We start from the raw sequence: 14,790 nt of genomic DNA on the forward strand, positions 1-14,790 counted from the left end.
CTCATTCCACCTTAATCAGCTCCATCCACATCCACTTCGCTCTGGCATCCTCATACCACCTTAATCAGCTCCATCCACATCCACTTCTTCGCTCTGGACTTCTATCTTGGAGTAGGATAGCTTCTGGTGTGGAAAGGGTCTGCATGGCTGATAAGCAAACCTGTTCTGCCATCACTTCTGAGAGTCACCAGTAAAGAGCCAGTTTCTTCTGCTCCCTCCCAGCCCCGCTGAAGCTCATGTCTTGGGAGTCAGGTATCTGAAATGGCATTTTGGAGTTAGATGGTACAGGGTGTGTGGAGGAGATAAAGAAGCACAGTTTAGATGGAGGGGGGAGGGGCATGTGGTCATCCAGTGCACCCCGAATGGAGGAGGTAAAGAAAGGACCACTGAGCTATAGCTGCAGCTCTCCCTTGTTCTTTATCTTCACCACTGAGTTGAGCAAAGTTCTTGGTGTCATGAAAACCACATTATAAGAAGAAGAGAGGGACCAAGTCCCCGAGGCAACAGCGACAGGCGCATGGCTTCACTGCAGTGCTTGCTTTAGCACTCTTCCTGCCTCCTTTGTGTCTACAGGGTTAAGGGGTTAGGGCATTTCCCAGCAAGAACAGTATGAGCCGAATGGCCTTGAGTGAATTCTGTCTCCTGTTACCCAGGGAACTGCAGGTTCTTCTTTTGCTATAGAATGATAATATCTGAATATTTCGCAAAGCTCTGTGATAGACTGAATGCAATCATGAGCCCAGATGTCATTGGTACACGCAAATGCACTGTGCTCATCACATCACTATCCTCCACTTCCCACCTCACTGCTACTGAGAAAGGACACAAGGCATTTCCTAAACAGCTGACTCGGTGGCAGGTGTATTTTTGCCACATGATCTGTTCCCAAGCCACTAATATGGAGTTGCCACTCTCATTTGGCCATCTTGGATTTGGGAAACAATGAAGAACTTCAAAGAAAAAAGAGAAGTAGCTCGTGGGTAGAATGCTTGTGTGGCATGCATGAAGTTCCAGGTTCCATTCTCAGCACTCCATGAATTGGGTGTGGAGGTGCACACTTAGGATTCTAGCACTAGGGAGGTGGAGGCAGGATGACCTGAAGTTCAAGATCAGCCTTGGCTGCACAGTGAGTTCATGTTCATCCTGAGATGTATGAGAACCTATCCTGAAATTTTAAAAAGGGGTTCAGATTTTATGCCCCCCCCTTATCTTTGCTTAATGCTGTTGTACTGGCAACCTAAGAGGTGAAGTGTGACCTTCTTCAACCCTCTCTGACCCTAGCCTGACCTGTTGCCATTTTCTCTGTGGGTGAATAATGTAGCCACAAGGAAAGAATAAGAAACTGTGTTTATTCAATCCTCAGTTGTTCCGGGAGAAATGGAGGAGGCCTCTAAGGCTTTCAGCTTGACAAACACATGGCAGCCAGGCCTTTGATTGCAGTGTAGGTGGGTGTTAGAGGCAGGATGCTTGATTGAGACAAATTGGTTTTTTTCTCTGTGATGAACTGAGCTGCCCAGTGACTACTGGCAGGGACTATCAATCAAGGTGAAAATCTATATGGAACCCCAATAGGCACCAGCAAATTCCACATTCTTCTCATTATTAATGTTAGTTAGCAACATTACTATTATGGGATTGTATGACTCCATTTCAAAGTGATTTAAGCAATGGTGTCTGTATGGAAATACAACCAATTACTTCATTTCATATTCATGTCTAATCAATATCCCATAATCTCACATGGCATGCTCTATTAGTTTTTGTGGCTGATTTGTGTTATTTTTTTCCTCCCTAGCTCACCCTAAATTTAGACAAGTCTGCTTTTTTACTATGTGAGGGGAACATGGGGGTATAGGCATAGAGTGGGGCTACACATAATGTATTCAGTGAAACTTTCCCAGAGAGAGCTAACTGGATCAATTCTAAAATTCCCTGTGGCTGATGTTCCCTTTGTCTTTGTGCTAGGCTGCCTCCCGGGTCAACCGGAAGCCAGAGAGATTCATATGTCATGTCAGGGCAAAGAGCCGCACCTGGTAACAGGGCTCACCTCTGGGATTAACCGTGAACACAAAGCATTTGAACTCAGAGATGTGTAGAATCCCCACTCTGGGAAAACAGATGCCGAGAAGGACAGAGCATGGCCTAAGCCAGCTTCTGCCTCTTCTCGCTCTTGGGTATTTGTGGTTCCTGGGCAGGGAAGAACCATAGCTAGGACTGGAAATAACATGTGCTTCGCTCCATCATCCATGTGTGAAGTAGCACACACACACACACACACACACACACACACACACACACACACACACACACACACACACACACTTCACCAGACCTCTCTTAGGCTATCAGAAGCAATCCTTTGGTTTTCTAAATAAAAGGACTTAAAAAGGTTTTGAACTGTATGTTCCCACCAGAAACCTACCCCTGGGCCAAACTATGGCCCTGCTGCTCCCCGTTTAGAGTACTCTATCCCAAAAGAATGTATCTCCCCTCCATCGGCTACCTGTGTGCCATGCTCATGCTATTTAGGGACCTCAGAGCCCAGCTGCCTGTGATAAGCACCATGTCTGTGTTAGTGCTCAGGAGAGTGGGAACAGTCTGAAGCCCCACGGTACTCCTCCCTCTGTGCAGAGCCCACCACAGGCAGAACTTCTGCCCAGTTTTCTTGAGGAAAGAGGTTGCTTGCTCCTGACATCCATGGATACTTTGTTTCACTTTAATCTGGGGATCCCTTCTCTTCTCTGCTTCCTGCTGTTTTCTGTAAACTTTTGTGTTGAATGCATTTCTAGAATTCAATTCCCCCCCCCCATGCTGCAATGCTCCATGCTGGTTTTCCATGTTCCTTTGCTACAGCCAGTGAGCCTTCAGTGAGCCCGTGGGCTTGCCCATAAGTTCCTGCAGGAATCCCCATCGACTCTCTCTATTCCTTCAACATCATAGCCCACACCCTGCAGTGAGCTGCAAGATCCCACCTTTCAGACCTGCCTGCTCATGTGGCTTCTTGCTGTTCTTTGAGCACTCCAGACCCACCTCACTAAGAGGCCTTTGCATTGGCTTCTAATGTGCCTACCATGTTTTCCTCCTTGATGTGAGCATGCCCTCCTTTGCCCTCCTCTAACCTGGTTTCACACATCACATTGGTGTAGACCATTCTTTTCAATTCATCACACCGCTCATGTCCCGCCCCGCTACCCTAACTCATTTGCTACCTTTTAACAGCTAATTTAGTGCATACTGACAATTGTCTAGTCCTAGCCACTAGAACAAGGGAAGGCAAACTGTGAATACTATCTACAGGCCTTATGTAGATAAATCATTTCTGTGGCAGTTATATGAAGGCAGCTATGCATGCTATTTAAATGACCAGATTTGTGTCACTGGTTGAGCCATCCAACACAGACAGGGATGTTTGCATGGCACATGCTATGTACTGATACTGATGGAGTTTTCTAGACTTGCTGGAGCAAACATCTAAATACCAGATGTTTAGAATGACAGCTGTAAATTCTCTTACTGTTCTGGAAGCTGGGCAAGGGACCATCGGGACAGCTTTCCCAGAAAACTGCAGGACTCTCCCTTGCCTCTACTGGTTTCTCATACCCAAATTGTTCCTTGGCTTGTAGAAGCAGAGTTCAGGCACTGCCTCTGTCCCCCCCCATGACATTCTCCCTGCATCTCTTCACATCAACTCCCTCTGACTTTCTCTGTCCTAACTGTCGTCCCCTCTTTATAAGGATACCAGTCATACTGAGTTAGGATTCACCCCAATGGCCTCATTCATTACTTCGAGGACTAACCCACTTCCTGCTGCAAAGGTAGTGTGATTACCTATGTCTTACATGGGGCCCTGGGTTCTAGCCTAGGTACTGCATAAAAACTGGGTGTGATGGCACACACCTGTAATCCCAACATTCAGGAAGCAGCAGCTGGAAGATGAGACATTCAAGGTCATCTTTGCTTCCACAGTGATGTCAAAGCCTTAAGACCCAGTTTCCTAATAATCCCTCTCTGTGTTATAAAAATTAGGAATTTGACAGAAATTTAAAAAGGACATGATGGGTGAGCTCAATAAATATATGCTAAATAAGTGAATGGTTTTGACGAAAATGCTCCTCTGTTTTCTGTTTTGCCTTTTTTTTTTTTTTTTTTTTTTTTTTTTGCCAGTCTCGCTGTGAGCTCAGGCTGCCCTAGACCTCATTTTATAATCTGGGATAGCCTCAAATGCAAGATCCTCCTGCCTCATCAGCACTGGGCACACAAACACGCGCATGGCTTAACGCATGCTCCTCTCTTACAAGTCGTATTTAGTCTCTGCCCTGGTAACATCCTCAGCTGCATCAGGCAAGAGGGAAAATTGTCTAGAGTCTGAAGAAAATGCCCCAGTAGAGCATGAGACATGGGTTATCGTAACGTACAGTTAGAGGATGGAAAAGACAAAGAGGAAGCATCTAGGAGCCCAGATGGGACAGCAAAGTTGCTGTTGGGTCCAGTGCTTGTGGGCTTCAAGAGAAGCGGCCCCCTGTCACTACCCTGCCCACTGCAGGCAGAGGGTTCTATGTTAGACTACGTAGCCAGAACATCATTTACTTAGCTGGCTTCCTCTTGTATGACAACTTTCTAAGCAGTGGCTGAGTAGCTTACACTCTCTGTGCAAGAAGCACTTTCCTCTTAATAAGCACAGATAACGATGGCTTCCATCACTTGCTCAGATTGACTAGACCCTAAGAATCAAAAGCCAATATTGCTGGGATATGGCAGGGTGACACAGATACTCTGAGTTTCTTTAAACTCATCTAACTAATTTCAATATAATAAGCCACATTTTCTGTAAATTCTTACCTCTTGAAAGTAGATTAAAAAAATTTTTTTTTGCATTTTAGATATTCATTCAGTCATGTCTCCTTGTGCCTGTAGGCTCAGTAAAGCACTATGGCCTCCATGCCTCCAGCCTACAGTTTACTAGATAGGTTGGTGTCAGACATATTCTTTGCTAGGAACTCAGTCACGAAAGCAGAAATCTCACTAGTTAGAGAAACACTGGAAATAATAATTAATAATAATAATAATAATAATAATAATAATAATAAACCAAACAATCAGAAAAGTCAGATGCAATTGTTCAGTTTTCCAGAGTTGGATTTTGCCCTATTGTCTTGGGTCATGAAGTTCAAGGTACAGAAGCTCCAGAGTCAAGTGAATGCATTGATGTTGGATGTTGTCAAGGCGACAGGAATGGATGTGTTCTTCCTGGGAACCTGCCAATAGATGCTAGGAAGCCTTTGTCCATACTGTTGTTTTATTGAAGCAGATCAACATAGCTCAGCATATTGGTTGTGGAGGACCTGGTGAGGCCATTTGCTGTTCTTTGACCTCATAAGATGAGGATTCATTTGTGTGCGATTCAGTTCTCAGGTTGCTGGATTCAAAGTCACAGTTTCGGGTCCCATTGTAAACCATCTGCTGTTGCTTTCCTCCCTCTGACTGTATAAAGAGAGGCTCCATTGAGCTCTGCTTTAGCACTGTATTGCTCACCCCTTTGAAGTGCACAGTGCAGTGGGTTCTGTCTGCACATTCTGAATAGTGCAGCCATCATAAACCTACTAGCAGCCACCCTCCCCTGCTCCTGGCAACACTGATCGACTTTCTGTCTCTGGCTTTGCCTGTTTTAGGTGCCGTGGAATGCATGGCCTTTTGTGGCTCGTGGTGTTGACAGTTAAGTGTGTTTTGTAGATGTTGTTCGGTGTAAATGCTTGCCAGACATTTGCAAATGAGAAAGTATTGAGTATTTAGGCAACAGGCCTGAGCTTGCTGTCTAGGAGCCTAGATGCCATCTACCAGGCAGACAGACATGGAAATGGGTACCAAACAGAATGGAAGGTGTGAGGCTGCAACATGCACAGATGATACCCTAGAGGAGAAGTAGGATTGTGGTCCATGCTGAGGGCCCACCAGAGCTGTATAGGAACATGAGAAATGCTCTTCATGCCAACCAGATGGGTGACCTATATCCTATAATCCTTTCATTAGATGCCCCCCCATCAGTTTCTTAGTCTGACAATCCCCTTTATTCCACTTTTGGCAGCTTTATGCATTTCCTTCCCTCTTCCTAGAAAAACCACAGGTGCCCATCTTGCCTTTACTTCCCCTGTATAACGTTAGCTCATTCTTAGGTCTCCGTCTTTGGCTCATACCCTCAGCATAACTCTGTGTTCCAGGTTAGCCCAGGCCACACTACTGAACCAGCTCTCAGGCCCCCATTATTCATGTGCTTATCACAGATACAGCTCACTGCTGAGCCATCACTGCACATCTCTGTCTTGCCCCCCTAGGGCTGTAAACTCTGGGTAGCAGGTTCACCTATGCTTCATTAGGTCTGACGTCAGACCTCTGACTCCAACGCCTAACACCTGAGACACATACAATAAACATACATGTTGGAAAATTGACATCAGTGCTAACTAAGGAGACAGCAGCATGTGGGGGCCAGGGACATGGATGGAGAACCACTTATTTCTTTTTTGAGTCTTTCAGGGGCATGCTACCATACCCGGGGAAAGTCACCTAGGTGGCTTTTTCTTCCAATGAAGACCGGCATGTCCCTTGCCTGGTATCTGTCAACACGTTGTGAGTGTGAGTTAATTAAAACGGCAGTAGCTACTTGAGCCCTTGATGACAAGCTCCCCATGGAAGGTATTTTTTTTTTGTTCACACCTTGGTAGTAAACACATCTCTGGGGGACTGTGGCTTAGAGAAGACTCCATCTAGTCCCTGCTGCTTTCCTCACCCTTAGTCCTCTCACTTGCTCCATCTGATAGGAACTAGCTCAGCATCTCCAGCTCCTTACATGCTGCTATATCAGTGAACCCAGGAAGCATTTGCCTGGAATTGTTAGACCTGGAATTTCCTCTTGAAATGCTGCACCATATAGAAGTCAGATGCTGTCATTTGTAGACTTAGCTCTTTGGTCCGTTTGATAGTCAATGGCTCAAATGCAGGTTAGGTTTTGTGGTTTATTTTAGATGCTCATAAAAATAACACCCGGTGGGAATGTTCCCTGAGCTTGGACAAGATAATAAAGCGATATAATAGTGCAGCACGAAGACCTTGAACTAGAAAAGGTTGTAACGTGTTTTATGAACTGCTATCCAGGGACTCTATGAGGAAACTCTTCATATGAGCTGCTGTTTCATCCCATGATGCTACCTGTGCCTTGAAGGCCTGTTCAAGAATTCATAGTACATACTGCTTTACAGGTTCTTGGGTGACACTTGCTTTCCAAAGTTTATTTAAAATACTACCAAGGGCTGGTGAGATTGTTCATTGGGTAAAGGTACCAAGACTAGCACTTAAGTTTGTTCCCTAGGACACACATGGTGGAAGGAAAATAAAACAAATCCTGTAATTTTTCCTCTTACACACACACACACACACACACACACACACACATGCACACACGCATGCATCTACAACCCCCATACGTGTATGCATATACAACCCCCCTGACACACACACAGAGACAGAGAGAGAGACTCATGGAGATACACAAATACACAATTAATTAATCTTTTGTTAAAAGAATAGTTCATTTAAAAATAAAATAAAGTGCTATCAAAACACGGCCATGTTCCTGAGGTTACAGCTCTGACTGTTGGCTTGCTGAGTAGGAAGAAGAAAGGTGAAGATTCAAGGAACCCCCAGAAGTTCTAGCATAAGATGTGAGAGGAGCAGGGCAGGATTCCTGTTGTGACATCCCCTATGGCATCAACTTTAGCAACAGTAGCAGAAATGATTGTCATGGTCAATGAGGAGAATGCTGAGACCTCATCTCCATCTGAGAGATAAGGAAGCCGAGGCTCAGGGAGGTGAAGTGACTTGGCAGGGACTGCAGTGCCTCAGAGATTCTACCTCACGGATATCCTTGGGTCAGGGTGAGAGTGCATAACCTTGTCCACATGCACCCACGAGGACCTGGGCGTGGATGGGGACCGGCTAGTTCCTGAAGCCATGGCAGAATTCCACTAGCGTCTCTCAATCCACCACTTCCCATCTTGACAGCTGTTCACCAGGGCCAAGCAGACACTTGTATGTGCCACCAGCCTTTCTGTCAGACTGCAGGAAGCCCCGCTCAGTCCATCTGTAGTATATCTGAAGCAGTGACCATTCCTCAGCGTCTTGTGTTTTCCAATTAGAATCACTTGTTTTTAAGTGATTCTTCCACACTCAGGAGGCCAAAAAAGCCCCTTCAGGCCCATGTGATTTTCCATACCCAACTCTAACCAACAGGGTGACAGATGACCACAAAGGCAAAGACCTCAGTTAAGGATACACAGAACAACAGTCAGATCTAAACCTGCTGTGCTTTCTGTCCCTCAACAATCTGAATTCTGCTATGGGCAGCAAGATGTTGGCCAAGTGTTGAGGGTCAACAGTGCAAAACACACACAGCCCTTGTCCCCATAGAGTTCTGAGCATAGTGTTAACCATCTATCATTGAAACGTTTGCCATTGTTCACCACTGAAACGGGGAGCACAGGAGTGGGAAGCTAGGGTGTGCACCCAGGCTTCATTGTACAAGGATAATGAGTCAGGTGTTGAACCATGAAAGGAATTGAACAGGAGAGGAAGGATAAGGATCCTACTGTGAGCCAAGGATGAAAACTGCTTGTATGCAGCCAAGAAAGAAGCAGGTATAGGCAGAAAGATAGTGAGTGAAGGGGACATGGCTGGAGTAGGTGGCAGAGCCACGTGAGCAGCTCTGATTGATGCAGAGCCTTCTTGGGTCTTGGGAGCAGTGGCAGTCCCGGTGAGCAGAAAAGCAGCTCCATCTATTTGCACATGAAGGAGGATCACCAGCAATTGCGTCTGGACTCCATAGTCCGGTCATCAGAGCAGCAGCTGGGCACTGGGCTATATGCCCTTGATATCCATGCTTTGTCATGGAAATTTCTAGAATACAAGTACTCTTATTTATGCTTTTTTTTTCCAGTTTACATTGTAGATCAATAAAAGTCCATGTGCTAAATTAATAAATTTATTTGGAAGAACTTAAAAGTATATGTTGCAGCAGATTGGTTTTTCCTACTAGCCTACTATAAATATTGAGAGTAGTGGCTGTTGGTTCTATGGAGGATAGTGACATACGAAATGTTGTGCCCAACCTTAAATTTTTGATAGGGTCAGGAAACTCACTTGCTCAGTAGGTTAAGGTGCTTGATGCCAAGTCCGATGACCTGAATTTGATCCTCAGATCCCTCACAGTGGAAGGGGAGAACCGATTTCAAAAGTTGTCCTCTAACACACAGTAACTGTGGCATGTATATATACATGTGCACACATGTACAGTCATATACCAAAGAAATTTAAAAATGGGAAAAAATTTTAATTATTCTGATAGACCAAGGTAGAACCTGGATGCTTACAAGAAGACCAGCAATGACTGGTAGCACACACACACACACACACACACACACACGCACGCACGCATGCACACACAGCTACACAGAGAGGTTCATTTTCTGGAAAGATACAAGGCTTTGACAACTCAGTATGGCCTCTCAGGGTGTAAAAGGCAATTAGCCTGACTTAAGCTGAGATGGCTGCACAGTGTCTGTCTTCCCAAGAAGTATAGAAGCAGTTATTCCTTGTCTGGCCCAAGGTGGACATAGCCTTTATCCCACTGTTGCATTGTAAAAACCAAGACCTCAGGAAGCCACATGGTTATCAAACGAAGAATGAACCTGTCAGGGTTTAAATGTCCCCAAGACCAACATGGGCTACAGACACAGGGTAATAGTGTCCTATTCCATTTTATCTGTCAACTTAATATAGCCTAGAGTCACCCGAAAGGGTATCTGAAATTAAAGGGTATCCCAAATCATGTTGATCGGTATCTATGTACATGTGGAGAATATCTTGATTGCTAACTGATGTAGAAGGGCCCAGCCCACTCTGGATGACACCATTCCCTAGGCAGATAATCCGGGTTTGATATATATATATATATATATATATCTCCAAACATAGGTCTTTAACTGAGCCACCAAGCAATGTTCCCTATAGTTTCTACTTCAAGTTCCTTCCATGGTTTCCCTTGATGATAGACTGAAACTATAAGCTGAAGTACACGTTTTATTCTCCCCTAAGTTGCTTTTGGTCATGGTATTTGTTAGTTGTGCTTTAAGCAGCAAGAGCGATGGGATTTAACTAGAATGCTGGGGGAAATGGGGGGTGTTTCCAATACCCTTTAGGTAGTGTGCACAATTCAACAGGCTAACCAGCATGTAGGCGGAACCCTTCGAGGATGGCAGTTGAGAATGGCAGTGACCGGACCTGAGTTCCAGATTCTTTTGCTGGGGGAGGTCCATACTGTGTCAGGATGTTTTGGGCAGAAATGATCTGTAGAGGCAGTTTGGGCTGATGGGTAGGGCACCTTCATGGGGTCTCTATTGATTAGCTGAGTGCCATGTTTGAGGTCCATCTTTGCCTACAGGGGAGTTACACTGCTTCATCTGCTCTGTACCACCACCACCTCATCTTGGAGATACCCACAGCTCATGAGAGGGATCAGGCTCCTTTTTTACAGAGCTCTAAAGAGTTTGCCAAGTCTCAAAGATTGCTAAAAGTTTTATTTACCATGGGCCTCTGAGGGTTTATTTCATCCCAGAGGTAAGGACCAGAACACCTGCTGGGGCTTTGTGGGTCACCAGCAAGAGGAAAAGACTCCTGCAAGACTGTCCTAGGAAAAATAAATGCCAGTCTCCCTGTTCAGATGTGAGCGAGATGGCTAGGATTCTTCTTCCAGAGTTCAGTTACTCTGAGAAATCTAGAATACCAGTCTGAGCTCATGCAATGCTCAGGTACGAGTTAAAGGTGTGGATTTGGGGGATGGGGAGAGGGTGTAGAGTCAAGTCCTTGATTTTTCAAAATGTATGTGTGTGTGGGAGGCGGAAGGGCAAGGCACACATGTAAGTCAGAGAATGACTTTACAGAGCTATTCTCTCCATCTCTCTCTATGTAGGTTCTGGGGATAGAGCTCAGGCCATCAGACTTCTCGACAGGTGCTTTGCCCACTGAGCCATTTCACTAGTCTGGGTCCTTGCTATTTAGCATTTAAGTGCTAGGAATCATGACAATTTGCAGAGACCACCATGATTTGCACCTCCAGCATGTTCTCTTTCCTTTGGTCTTCCCGGGGAGTGGGGCGGGGGTCGTGTTGGAGAATCTGTGAGCAACCCAGCATCTAGGGCAACTAGAAAAAGAACTTTCTGGAAATCCAGGCTGATCACTCGAAGGAAGAATAACCATTTTCTCACTTCCTCTCTCCTGACTAGATTCTTTTGTTGGAGGAGTGATCGGCCTCATTTTTGCCTATATTTGCTACAGACAGCATTATCCTCCTCTGGCCAACACAGCGTGCCACAAACCGTATGTCAGCCTCCGAGTGCCCACTTCACTGAAGAAGGAAGAGAGGTCAACGGCGGACAGTGCACCCAGCTTGCCCCTGGAGGGGATCACCGAGGGCCCCGTATGACGGGTGTGTAGGGAGAATGGACGCTGAGCCCCTGGTTCATTCTTCTATTCTGATGTCATAACACAGTGGAAAGGATTTCCTGTAATGTGATTCTCATCAGCTACTCTAAAGTCCCCTCCGCTTCCGTTCTGTGGATGGTGTTCTTGCCACACTCCATGTCTCCTTTCAACACTTTGTAAAGTTTGGACACCAGGACCAGTCTCTGAGAGACCCATGTACAAGGAAGGAGGATTCAAGGGTGGGGTGGGCATGCTAGCTCATCCAGTGATTCGTTTGCCTGAGGTGTTTGCTGTAGCACCCATCCTCCTCCGTGTTCATGTTGTGAAACATAATAAAGTCTCCCACCCAGAAGACTTGGTATTCCATCAGCCAGCAAAAGATTTTAGGCATCATGATGGGGTTTCACGGTGAGGCCCCAAACAGTCTCTGTCTCTGGATCCCCCTTGGAAGCAAGGGGCTGCCTGTGTGGGGAGGTTGCCTCAGGTTCTAGGTGCAGGACTCTTGCCACCTTGCAGTCGAGGTTGGGGAGATAGTTCTGGATATAATTCTGCCCTTGCAAAGAATGCTCAGAGGATGGAGTGAAGTGTCTCTCAGGTGAGTATGTCAGCTCTGTGGTTTCCCTTGTGGGATCCACGAGGGGAGCAGTGGAGGTACAAACTGACGACGAGGTATCTTACCCTTCTGAGAGTTACATGTTGCACAGCTCTGTTCTAAGGGGTCTTTGGTGGCAGCATAGCCCAGTTGCAGGCTGGGAGGACACAGCAGCACAGCAGCCACACACACCCCCCCCCAGGGAGGGAGGAAAATAAAAGAAGCTGCTATCTCTGCTGGGCTCTTCCTGCTGTGGAATGCACCAGGTTAACATTGATCTCTTTCAGCTGAGCTCCCAGCCAGCTTGGTCTTTTCAAAGCTGAGAGCAATCCCTTCACTCTGCTCTCAATTTCCAGATTGCTGGGCTTGGTTGCTGCGCAAGGTGATGCATCTTTGATGTCTGAAGAATGTCCTATTCTGGCAGTTAATGCAACAGACTGCACTTGTGTATCTAAATCATGGGCTGAGCAGCTCTGGGATGAGCCGTCCAGGAAGAGGCATCGCCATACACTCCTGTTACAAGCTTCACGTGACATTCATGAACCACCTGTTCCCGGCCCCCATTGTGGTCCTCTCCAGCTGTTCTCTCCAGCTGTGGTTCTGGCACAGAGCCACATGATTGCTCAATGGTGGGGGTGAGACAGGGCAAATCTTATATGAATTTCCAATACAGGTCAAAGTTTAGATTAAAAAGAAATTGCAGCAGCCACATTCACAAGCAACCCTGAAAATGAACATAAGGGCCAGTGAGATAGCTCAGTGGGTAAAGATGCTCACTGTCAAGTTGGGCAACTTGAGTTTGATCCCCAGGACCCACTTGGTTAAAGGGGAGAACCAGCTCCTGCAAGTTATTCTCTGCTTGCCACGCATTCTCCATGGAATTCATGCACACGTGTACACACATGCACACACTCATGCTCACATGCACGCATGTGCACACATATGCACATAACACACAGATGAATAATGTGTATTTTTTAAAAGAAAATGAATATGAGATACATAACAGTAAAATCATGATAGTTCATAAAACACAATTCTAAATCTGGAGATAAATTCTACATGAAACTTAAAAAATTAATATTTGGATTAAAATTAAAAAAATATAGAATTTTCAGATCCAGAGGCAGGAATAAAAATGCGAGAAAAAGTGATACTGTTCAAAAACTAAGATCTTGAGCCTAACTTGATTCTAGCTTTAACCCGGCTCTGCAATAGCAGCCAGAAAGAAAGAGGGAAAATAATTATACTTCAGTGGATGGCCACTTAAAATTCTGGACCACAAGGTGTCCGTTTATATAAATACTTAACATTTAAAGATAAATGGCCAGAAGGGCTCTGTAAAGCAACAACAGAATATTGTTAATGCTGATAATTAAACTGAAAGCCCTAAAATGGGCCATGTAAAAGCTTTGATTCGAAGGTAATTAAAATTGCAAAGGACGTAATAGCATGCAGCACGCAGCCAGATCCTTAGGAGCCGTAATTAATGGCCTAAGCCAGCTCACAAAAGGCAGGCATTTTTGTAGATCCGTATGTTTAATTCCACACTCTATTAATGTGAAGAAACTGTAACATCATGATGCACAAATAAGGTTGCTTGAAGAGTGACACTTGTGCCTCTTGTCCTGATCTGTTCTAAACATGGGGGGTGACTAGAGCTCAATCTGGCTGGGGGGAGGGGGTCAGGTTGTGAGTCAGGGCTCACCCTGGAAACTGGGAACCATAAGACATCCTACTTCTCAGGGTAACCTGTTCAGAGCACATGTCAGAGGCAGCAGTCACTGATTAGGCATCATGAGGGGCTGGGAAGAAATACAGTGAACAGGTTGGCCAGGGGTATCAGTAGCCAAGGGGACCAGAGCACCAGCAAGCACATGTCTGAGAAGTGGGGCTTAGATACTATAGCTCCAGGTTGATTTTTGCCAGGCAGTAAGCCTAGCCTGGCATGGCCAGATCTCCTGAGTTTTCAAAATCAGGAGTCTGATCCAGGTCAACCAGTCTTTGGTCTTAAATGTTGGAACAGCATTGGACTGTCTTTTTTTTTTAATTATTTTATTAGATATTTTCTTCATTTACATTTCAAATGCTATCCCGAATGTCCCCTATACCCTCGCCCCCACCCTGCTCCCCTGCCCACTCACTCCCACTTCTTGGCCTTGGCGTTCCCCTCTATGGGGCATATAAAGTTTGCAAGACCAAGGGTCCTCTCTTCCCAACGATGGCTGACTAGGCNATCTTCTGCTATATATGCAGCTAGAGCTCTGGGGGTACTGGTTAGTTCATATTGTTGTTCCATCTATAGGATTGCAGACCCTTTCAGTTCCTTGGGTAATTTCTCTAGCTCCTCCATTGGGGTCTCTGTGTTCTATCCTATAGATGACTGTGGGCATCCGCTTCTGTATTTGCCAGGCACTGGTATAGCCTCACAAGAGATAGCTATATCAGTGTCCTTTCAGCAAGTTCTTCCTGGCATATGCAATAGTGTCTGTGTTTGGTGGCTGATTATGGGATGTACCCCCGGGTGGGGCAGTCTCTGGGTTGTCTATCCTTTCGTCTTAGCTCCAAACTTTGTCTCTGCAACTTGGACTGTATTAATACAGGGAACATTCTAGAGAAGATGAGCAGCCTCCCCTAATTCTAGGGCCCTTCAGGGTCTTCCTATTTCA

The 14,790-nt window shown here is 45.6% G+C and overlaps 1 protein-coding gene across 1 annotated transcript in view; it reads left to right on the plus strand.

The window, feature by feature from the left end:
- Plpp4 (phospholipid phosphatase 4) overlaps positions 1-11,871 on the plus strand; it is a 133,204-nt gene extending 121,333 nt beyond the window's left edge. Inside the window, exon 9 of the mRNA XM_029543834.1 lies at positions 11,331-11,871. Coding sequence (XP_029399694.1) covers positions 11,331-11,530 — 200 coding nt within the window. The 3' untranslated portion in view covers positions 11,531-11,871. The remainder of the gene's footprint in view (positions 1-11,330) is intronic.
- The last annotated feature ends 2,919 nt before the right edge of the window (positions 11,872-14,790 follow it).

The sequence above is a fragment of the Mus pahari genome, chromosome 1 (assembly GCF_900095145.1).
Source record: "Mus pahari chromosome 1, PAHARI_EIJ_v1.1, whole genome shotgun sequence".
Taxonomy (NCBI): Eukaryota; Metazoa; Chordata; class Mammalia; order Rodentia; family Muridae; genus Mus; species Mus pahari.